Raw genomic sequence first — 10,219 nt, 5'->3', positions numbered from 1 at the left:
GGATTCAATTATAGAAACTATCTTTTGAAAAAAGGTTAGTTTTGCCCCAAAAAGAAAGTCCCTCCTTTGAGACCTTGCCACAACTTCCATAGTTGTGAAATTTTACAATAATAGAACCTCTAGAGTAGAGGTTTACCATATACTTAGAACTTAGGTTGGAATTGATTTGATTCTTGAACTCTTTAGATGATGACTAGTTTGAAGCGTTTGCTTGTAGTTATTAATGAACTTGTTAACCATCCATAGATGAATACTTCCCTTGCACATGTGCTTGATTTTGTCAATAATGAAAGAATCCTACTATGTTTTTGGTATATTCGACAAGACTACATCTTTAAAATAAAGAAGATTCAATTCTTAATGCTTTGCAATCCTGTAAGAGGGAGGGACAATCGAAGTCACGCAGGAGGAGGTATTCCCTTTGTTTAGCGAAATTCTACAGAGATAAAGCACTAAATGCAAGATTAACCCCTTGTTTATGTGATAATTAGGGAATATATATCTATTCTCTCAAAGATTAGTCTTATATATTCAAAAAGAATTTCTCATTTATTCTAAATAACACTTAACACTGTTTATAGAATAATTTCTCACCATTACAATCACAATAATCATTTTTCAAGGCAAAAACTACATCAAAACTTTTTGAATATGCAAGTAGATAATCTCCACAAATGAAGATGAAAACATATTTTGAGCATGTTTAAAGTGGATTAAAATATAATAATAAAAGACACAACAAAAATCTTGATACAATAATAGCTCAAATAATTATCTTTAACAAAAATCTATTAAAAATTACTATAAAATTATAAAATGAAATTAACATTAATAAATAATCAATTAATTTATATAAAATCCCAATTTAATAATGAATAATTACTTAATTCTTTAAGTTCCACTTCAAAGAAAGCATTGACACATCAGCTAGAGAAGGGTGCATTATTGTTTTGGAGTAAGAGAAGGGTGCATTATTGTTTCGGAGTTCTATGTCTGTCGCATCAATATTTTATTTGATGTGCCCAATTATTTTTCCAAAGTAAAACTATTATTCAGCTTAAATAATAGAATGTATAATATTTCAAATTCTATAAAATGTATAATATTTCAAATTCTTTGAAAATCCGTTTTACTGAAACACAAATATATGGCCGTCGATGACATGATCGGATGGTAGATATTCTATCCCGCCTTTAAATTCAAATCCTCTTGGTAGTTTGGCGCCATTGCGCGTATCCCTCTCAACGAGCTCAGTAGCTCGCATATGAACAATCATGGTTTGCAATCGCATAAACATTGCCCCAGAATCAATCCATGAGCCACCAGATCTCTCTCTGCACGACTTCCAACAGTTCATCTGCGTTTCTTCGTGGTCAAAACGATTTCAGAAAAGGTATTTTTCTGCAAGAGAGTGCTAAAATTGCAAAGCGCCATTATTTTCTTGTCGCCGTCATGAATCCTCTACGCCTTGTCCTAATGAAATTATTTAGAGTTCTTGATTGGAAAAATTTTCCATATTTCAACTTTCTGGAAATAGTTCATTAAATAAACTACCGTATTATCTAAAATAAATCTGAAGAAAGAGGCCGTGCTCAAAACAATGTTTTAAGCAGCAAATTTCACAAGGGTTATTTCTGGTTCAGTTATTCTGAGCTTTCAATGGAAAATTTTGACTCTATTTTGGCTTACAGGCAAGATTTCATAAACTAACGCTCTCTATAAATGGACTAGACAAGGTTGTGCTCAAAATTTTGTTTAAAAAATGGCAGAGTTTGGGAAGAAGTTCTTTAAGTTAATGGATCAGCATTCAGATGCATTTCGAGTGGTTTGATTGAATGATTTCTGTCTCAGTTCCGCACATTTAAAAGTTTTGGAGAATGGGAATTGATAATTCTGGTATTTGATGGTGTTCTATTCAAATTACACAGAAGAAGATAGAAAGCTAGGGCTTTTAGAGGCTAAGCATACACAATGGCACAATCTTTACAGGTTTTCGTGAGATTTTTAAGACAGGCAAATAGGATAGAAAATTAGGGATTTCACTAGGCCAAGAAAGCTAATGCTACATTCTTTACAAATTTACTTCAGAGTTTTGAGACTGAACATTTTTGATGTTCAAGTGGTTCGTAGATATCTTCATGCGGTTTCTATTTCCATGGAACCAAGAATTTGATACCTCAACATGAAATACTATGCTCCGAAGGGTTTTCCCTTCCAGCTCATCTTTGTGTAATGGAATAGAATCGTTAATGCTCTTTAGTGTCTGGAGAAGTCAAAACTAATGGATCAGGAAGCAGGGGCTATTGGAATGGTTAGTAATTGAGGGAAACACTATCCTTCACAATATAACAACGTAGAGGAAAACTCATGGTACATTTTTGTAGTTTTGGTCAGATTAGGCCATCCAAGCACGCTGTTAGAGATTTCAGAGAGAAGCTCTTTGTTTTCTTTAGCACCGGCTGAAGGGGAGAACTTTTGCCACATTCCGGGGTCATCTCTGTTCATTATAGAAGGAGGTCTTGTAACTTGCTCCAAACTGCCAGTTTCTCTCTTTGAAAGTTTGTATTGAAAACCAGTGCTGGGTCGAAGGTTTACTCATATGAAGGATGCAGAAAATGAGAGTCCTTTAGTGAGTCCATGAAAAAGGCTTGGCGAAGATTTGGGGCAAAATGATACCTGCAGTAGAGCCAACAAAGTTCCAAAATTAGAGCCAACCTCACCAATTAAAATCTGCAAACAACCTGGAATCCTATCTTTAGGACGAGATTGTTTGAAGCACCCTGAAAACTCAAGTATGTTATTACTATGCTACCTTTCTATAGACTGGAATTATTTCTTTTATTGCTGCAATATCCGTGATATAGTCCTGGTTCAATCAATTGAAAGATAGACTTGATTTTTCTTCTAGTTGATTATGAGACTCTGTACTCAAGGTCATAAGAAAAAAAAATCCAAAACTTTTTAGCTAGTGAAGTATAAGTTCCTGAAAGTTAAATAGTAACTATCTCTATCCAATTACCCACTGTGTAGGCAGGCATATCATTGATTTTAGCAAGCCTTAGCATTTTCCTGTCTACCTGGATAAGGAAGAAAAATACAAACGAATAACTATCTTATCCCTGGTTGAACAGGACATGTAAAAACCATTGTTTCCTTAAATTAGTTTCATCTTTTACCCCTATAATAAGTTATTGTGTCAGGTTTCTGAACTCTTCCCTGACACACATGAAAGTCACATGCAGTTTCAACAATGGTATTGATAAATTATAACAAATTCTTGTACAAGAACATTCTTATAGTCGTTGCCTCTCAATGCCAAGCAGATGTTGCAATGAGAATTTTGTCCAACCATCCAAAATAGTAAATACATAGCTCCTCCTTCTTCCTTAGTATTATAGCTATTGCAATATGATTAACAGAGCAAAGATTTAACCGTGTCCTTAACATTAGCACTGAGATGATATACACTAAATCCTGCCATAGTCACTCTAGCTCTCCATTTTCCTGTAACTTCATACCTCTCAATCCTTTCTTCTCCCTCACAAGCAATTATGTTCACTGTGTTGAACTCGAATGAGGCATCCTCTCAAGAGGGGTTATTGGCCCACATAACAAAGGCACACACAGCAAGAGGGTTATTGAGCCTACACAATGAGGGCATACAACACAAGAAGGTTATTGAACCTATATATCAAGTTTTCCTAGGTTGGAATTAACCACAAACCTAGTTTCAAATAAATCAAATTAAATATGGCCTTACCCATAATTACAGGTATGATACCTACAAATGATTTGGGGCCACACGTATAGATACACCAATAAATTTCAACCACAAACCTGTAAATTTCATTTTCCTTCACACCTGTAAAATTGTTGAATGCCTTTCCTCCATAACAACCGAACAACTCTAGCATAACAAGTGAAACAACTCTTTAACAAAATGGAGAGGGGAGGTGCAAGTAAAACAACTCTTTCAAAAAATGGAAGCTCTCTCAAATCGGGCAATGATGACTCCAAGGACTGCCTTTTGAGTTCTTTAATTTCCTTCGAACTCTCCTCTCCTTTTAGCAGACATTTCAAGGGCAAAGATAATTGCATTTCTAGCCTTCCCATTTTTTGTTCCTTTCTTGTGGTGGTTTTCCCAACAATTTCCACCCTAAGTAGCGTTGTTGTGGATGAAGTTTACTATTTTCTTATAAATAACATTTTTCTCCTTCCTTCGAACGTTTCGAACAGCTTTAGGTACCATTATTTCCTTTAGAAATGACGGTTCCATGTTTAATTCGTTGTTTCATTATGATGTCCTCTCTTTAACCGTGGTGACCTACGTTGCGTTGTATTTGGTATAATGGTGTCTCCTAAAAATTGTACCTATCTCAGTTGTATCGACTCTGAAGGTCTGGGAAGTATTTGATTTGCTTGAAATTTCTGCTATATTTCAGTCTCACTCTCTCAAGCAACAATTGTCTTGAAAACAAGTTAGCAATTCTTTTGGCAGCTTTATACGATTCAGTTTACAATCCCCTGCCACACTTCTCAGAGTACCAAGATAATTTATATGTTCTCTTTTTTTTTTAACTGTCTTCTGTGTCTGTTGATGTATGACTAAATATAATAATATAGTTGAACTACTCATATTTTAATGTTCTCATGTAGTTTTTACTACATGATAGAGTTGAGGTCTCTCGGGTTTCCCCGTAATCTTACCCTTGGTAGTCTACCGACATCTTTGAGGTCTGTTCATAGGTTCCAACCAAATCATGTTACAAACCACACATGATCAGAGTGACATGTGGACTAGCTGAAGAGGAAACCAGAGCAGGGTACCTCCTAACTGTTATTCTACCCCGGATTCAGAGGAGCAGCCAGGATTTTATCCATAGTTTCTTTCCTTCCAACTTTAGATGGGATCTCACCTCAACCTTCTGCCTTGGTGGTCAATCAACATCTTTGACGCCTGTTCGGGGTTGTGCCATATTAGGTTACAGATCATACATAATCAGACCGAGTTATGGACCAGCTCCAGACAGATCCAGAGTATGGCGCCTTCCACCCATTAGGGGTAAATCAGCTCCAGACTGATCCAGAGTATGACACCTTCCACCTATTAGACTAGGCCATACATAATCAAAGCGAGTTATGGACCAGCTCCAGACAGATACTTTGCAGATCCAAAGTATGGCACCTTCCACCCATTAGGGGTAAACCAGCGCCAGACAGATCCAGAGTATGGCACCTTCCACCCATTAGGGGTAAACCAGCTCCAGACTGATCCAGAGTATGGCACCTTCCACCCATTAGGGGTAAACCAGCTCCAGACTAATCCAGATTATGGCACCTTCCACCCATTAGGGGTAAACCAGCTCCAGACTGATCCAGAGTATGGCATCTTCCACCTATTAGACTAGCCCTACATTCAGCAGAGCAGAGATAATATTTTCAAGAGTTTCCTTTCTTGGACATTAGATGATAGGAGAGCCGAGCATCATCATTCCTATGTCTCCCGTAGGATCACACAACTGGATCCTTTCTTAAGCTTTTGGCAATTCCAACAGTGATCCAATAGCCTGGTTCCCACCACCATTGACATCATCCCATCCCTCTCTCCAGACTTTTAGTGCAGTCACTCTGTTGTATCCCTACATTTATGCTACTATTAGATAGTTTGATGTTTTTTTTTCCCGTTTTGATGCCTTGAGACGTGAAGATTCAAGAAATTTGATCGTTTTGATGCCTTGAGACATGAAGGAATTTGATCTTGTTGAAGGCTGAAGCTCCACATTTTTTAATAATTCTTTTGTGCCAATGGGTTGTGTATCACTGTTTGGAAGAGACGTGCACAGTAGCTCTTAGAATAATCATTGAATCACCCACCACTGTTGCCTAGCAGGCCCCTTGAGCTTCAGGAAGCTGGAGGCCTTTGAAGAGGGCTTGAGCCTTCACTTGTTTGTTCACGAAAATACCAACCTGCCGTAATATCGACTCTCTTGATTTCATCTGAAGTCAATGAAGGCTCCCTGCCCCTGCCATTCCAGGTTTCTTTTAAAGGTGCCATCAAGGAAAAGGGTTGTTATACCTTGATCCAGCATCCAGGGTTTCACGTCTTAGAGAGACACATCTTGAGAAATAGGTGGATGGTCCATACTGTCTTCCCAAGCTTAATGCACTTGCCATTGCGTGGGATACATGATAGGTGTTTCCAAATGAAACGGGCCAAGGACTCGCAGAATGGCGAGACAGGGGATCCTTTTATCACCGACTTTGTTTGAAATAGTTATGGCGAAGTCCATCTTTCCACCAGGCCACTTTGTCAGACAAATATTTCAACAACAGTTTGCCTTCCATGGCTTGGTTAGATATCATTGGATCTCTTATTGCCAAGCCCCACTACTCTCAAATGGGGCTCGAACCATAATCCAATTGATTAAATTGAATATTTTGTTGTCCGCTGTCTCCTTTCTACAGGAACCACCTTATCTCTATCCCAAGGATATAGGTAACCTATCGGTGCCGAGACGGCTGAAATCAGGAAAAGTGACAATACATCTTACCTGGATTATCATATTGATATTTACTGTGACTAGATTGATTCATTATCCTTTTGGCTGTACTTACCCATGGGTTTTATTTTTCTCTTATTACATTCCTAAAAGATTTGCGGAAGATCTCAAAGCGCTCTTCTTTGTTTAATCCGTCTGTAATGATTGTTTTCCAAAATATGCTTGCAAAAATATGCTTGATCTCGCAATTGACTTTTGCCCCCACATTCAGCAGAGTGGAGATGATATTATCAAAAGTTCATTAGATAAGAAAGCAGAGCATCCTCATTCGGGTGCCTCACATAGTATATCATACAATTGGATCCTTTCATGAGCTTGACAATTCCAACAATGAGCCAATAGCTTGCCCCCCCCACCCCTCCTCATCAGGGTTAGAGGACATTGACATCATCCCATCACTCTCTTTTGCTTAGCACCAAGCTTTCCAGATTACCAGTATAGACTCTCCAATTGTATCTCTATGTTTATGCTACTTTTAGATTTCCAGTGCATTATATATATATATATATATATATATATATATAGATATATAATCAGTTAAACTGTGTTTAGGTTGAGATCAGCTCCAATGGTTGATGGAAGAATGATTTGTCTAATTGTAGGATGTTGTCAATAGGTTTGTGCAAGGCTCTGTCTCACTAAGTGCCTTACGGAATAATTTTTACCCTTCACAAGTGGCGCCCACTCTCAACCCCTCTCCATTAAATCGACCCCTCTCCATTAAATTTGAACATGACATTTCATGAGTTAAATCCAACACAAACTACTTGATCCACACTAGATAGGTTTATTCTATTGTTAAATTTGAAAATGACATTTTATGGGCTAAATCTGACACAAACTGCTTGATCCACACTTGATAGGTTTATTCTATTGATATATATATATATTTTTGTTTTGGTTACACTTAAACTACACAATTGTCATTGTTATATTTTTTTAACTTTATTTTTTCTCACTTTAGGAGTTACTTTTAAAACAACGCATTTTATTTATTCTATTGTTGTATATATATTTTTGTTTTGGTTACACTTTAACTACACAATTGTCATTGTTATATTTTTTAACTTTATTTTTCTCACTTTAGGAGTTACTTTTAAAAAAACGCATTTTATTTATATTGGATATATTTTTTAATTCCATTGATTTGTTTGTATCATCATTGGTTGAAGATCAGCGAAAGTAATGTGGTGTCCGTGGCAGAAGATGAGCTAATGCGCATTCTCATATTGATGCGAAACTTTGTGCCTGGATATAAGAAAATTGTCGAGGGTGATTGGAAAGTGGCAGCAATTTCTTACAGGTCATATGATCTAGAAGGGAAAACTATTGGTTCTATTGGTGCAGGGCGTATTGGCAAAGAACTACTTAAGCGTTTGAAGGTATTCATTCTTAGGATCTAGTACTACTTCATGATGTTGCAAACTTCTTTTCAAAAATCAGTGCTCCATAATTCTTACGCATGCATGCTGTTTGTTTCAAAATTTCAATCTAATAATAATAAACATTACATGATGTTGAATTGAATTGTGTTCCTTTGTACAGCCCTTCAATTGTAAGCTTCTTTACCATGACCGTATTTCTATTGGACCCGAATTGGAAAAGGAAACTGGAGCAACATTGGAGACAAATCTTGACGAAATGCTACCTAAATGTGATGTACTTGTCATTAATATGCCTCTTTCTGACAAAACTAGGTGCGCCTTATCACAATTTCATAAATAATCTCTCCCATTATTCACTCAAACATCAATAGCACCTATATATTTTGTACAACTTGTGAACAAAAACCTAATTATTGTTTCTCTTGCCCTTTCCTTTTCGTTACAGTAGGGGAATGTTTAACAAGGAAGGTGTTCTCTACCAAGCCTAGCTTTTCTCTCAGAATCTTAACATCCCCTTTGCAAAGGGTTTCATTAGAATGACAAAAACCCGCATTTAAAGCATTTCTCCACCCATCCTAATTAGAAATACAATTTTGGGTTCTATACTAATTTTCTCCACACCCATTTAATCTAACAATGGACATAGAGCATGTATATTTATACTTGTGTGTTGGAAATACCATTTTATACTTTAATGTTTATTATTTTTGTTTTATTATTATTACTTGAATTTCTTCTTAACAAGTGGTTGTGTTTCTTTTGGTTTTAGTGAAAGTATGGGCTCCAATGTTGGCTCTCTTATTATGGAGTATAATTCATCTTTGAGAATTTTTCAATTATTAAAGTAGGTTAGTCAATTGCTTAAAATATTAAATTTATTTCAAAAAGTTTTTGTTACTTTATAGGTTAGACACTGGCTTGAAATATTAAACTTATTTCAAAATGTTTTTGTTACTTTATAGATAAGGCGTAGATTTCTTGGCTCTATGATGAAAATAATGAAGGGAAAATACATGTTAATATGTTACTTGTGCTCTTTGACTGAAAAATACACGGTGAGAGAAAAATGTATATTATGCTAATTGAGGAATGTTTTTCACTTGTCGAACTTATAGTATTGAATTTAACACACTAACACTTTACAACAATGAACTAACAATATTCATGATGAAAATAGCAATATGGAAGATTTATCTGCATAATGAAAAAGGCAATATGGAAGATTCCGATCACGTTCCAAGGCATTTCTTAAAATGTGGATGTGACAAAGGGTTGTTGTGGAAGTTGTTGTTTGTATATGGAAAATTTCTTGATCATTGTGTATAATCCTAATGTTGATAGATATGTCTACTAAATGCTTCCAGTTAATGGGGCATTGATTTGAGCATTCAATATATTTTTATTCTTTATCAAAGTATTCTTTTGTTGTATTTGTATTTTTCAATTTATGCCTTACGGCGTTTCCTTTGCAACATCTGGTGCAAATGCTAGTATATCTTACCTCATTTTATGGTTAACATTGTATAACAAAAACATGCGTTGTGTTATGTAATTAATACTAACATGTAATATTGATTTTTTTTGTCAGAATGCTATAGGTAATGATTGCCAAGACGATGATCCAAATTATGTTCAACATATATCAGGAGATGATGAGGATGAGGATGAGGATGATGGTGGTGAAGGAGGAGATGATGATGATAGTTGCGGTGTTGGTGATGATGTGGATCAGAGTAATGAGGATGGTCAAGATGATCATGAGGATGATCTTGGTGGTGGTAGCTAGGCATGCACATGCATTGTTTTTTATGAAGAAATTATTGTGTAGAATGACATTGTTATGTTTAGATGGGTGTTGTGAATTTACCCTATATCAATGAGACATTTTGATTTTGTAATCATACGATGAGTTTGATTTATGTATGTTGTTAATTTATCGTAGAATAACGATATTCATGAAATATTTTGATTTGTTAATAATATTTGAATTTTACTTGTTTTGATTAAAAATAATACTTATTTTATTAGTATTATGTTTGCTATTTTATACATGTTTTGAAAATTGTTAATGACACATTGTTATTTTTTTGGATGGATGTTGTCAATTTCTCTTAAATTTCTTTACAAATGATTTTGAATTGTGATATCTGCTTTAATGATATTTAGAAACTATCATATATTTCACTATGAATCTATAAAGGGGGTCATATATGTAAAGAAAAATATACTCTATATAAGAAGTCAAATGCGGATGTAACCATGGATGCAAAATTG

The 10,219-nt window shown here is 35.5% G+C and overlaps 1 protein-coding gene across 1 annotated transcript; it reads left to right on the top strand.

Annotated features, from left to right (window-relative positions):
- The first annotated feature begins 1,322 nt into the window (after positions 1–1,322).
- Positions 1,323–9,911, top strand: LOC149234251 (formate dehydrogenase 1, mitochondrial-like). Its single transcript, XM_089461134.1, has 3 exons — positions 1,323–1,393; positions 7,733–7,942; positions 9,534–9,911. The coding sequence occupies exons 2-3, from the start codon at positions 7,775–7,777 to the stop codon at positions 9,729–9,731; spliced, it is 366 nt and encodes a 121-aa protein (XP_089317260.1). The 5' UTR covers positions 1,323–1,393; positions 7,733–7,774; the 3' UTR covers positions 9,732–9,911.
- Positions 9,912–10,219: the final 308 nt, after the last annotated feature.

This window comes from Pinus tabuliformis, chromosome 8, assembly GCF_031772625.1.
Source record: "Pinus tabuliformis cultivar Carrire ecotype Pingquan chromosome 8, CPIR1, whole genome shotgun sequence".
In the NCBI taxonomy this organism is placed as follows: domain Eukaryota; kingdom Viridiplantae; phylum Streptophyta; class Pinopsida; order Pinales; family Pinaceae; genus Pinus; species Pinus tabuliformis.
Note: the sequence above shows the minus strand (reverse complement) of the source record. Positions and strands in the feature narration are given on the sequence as shown.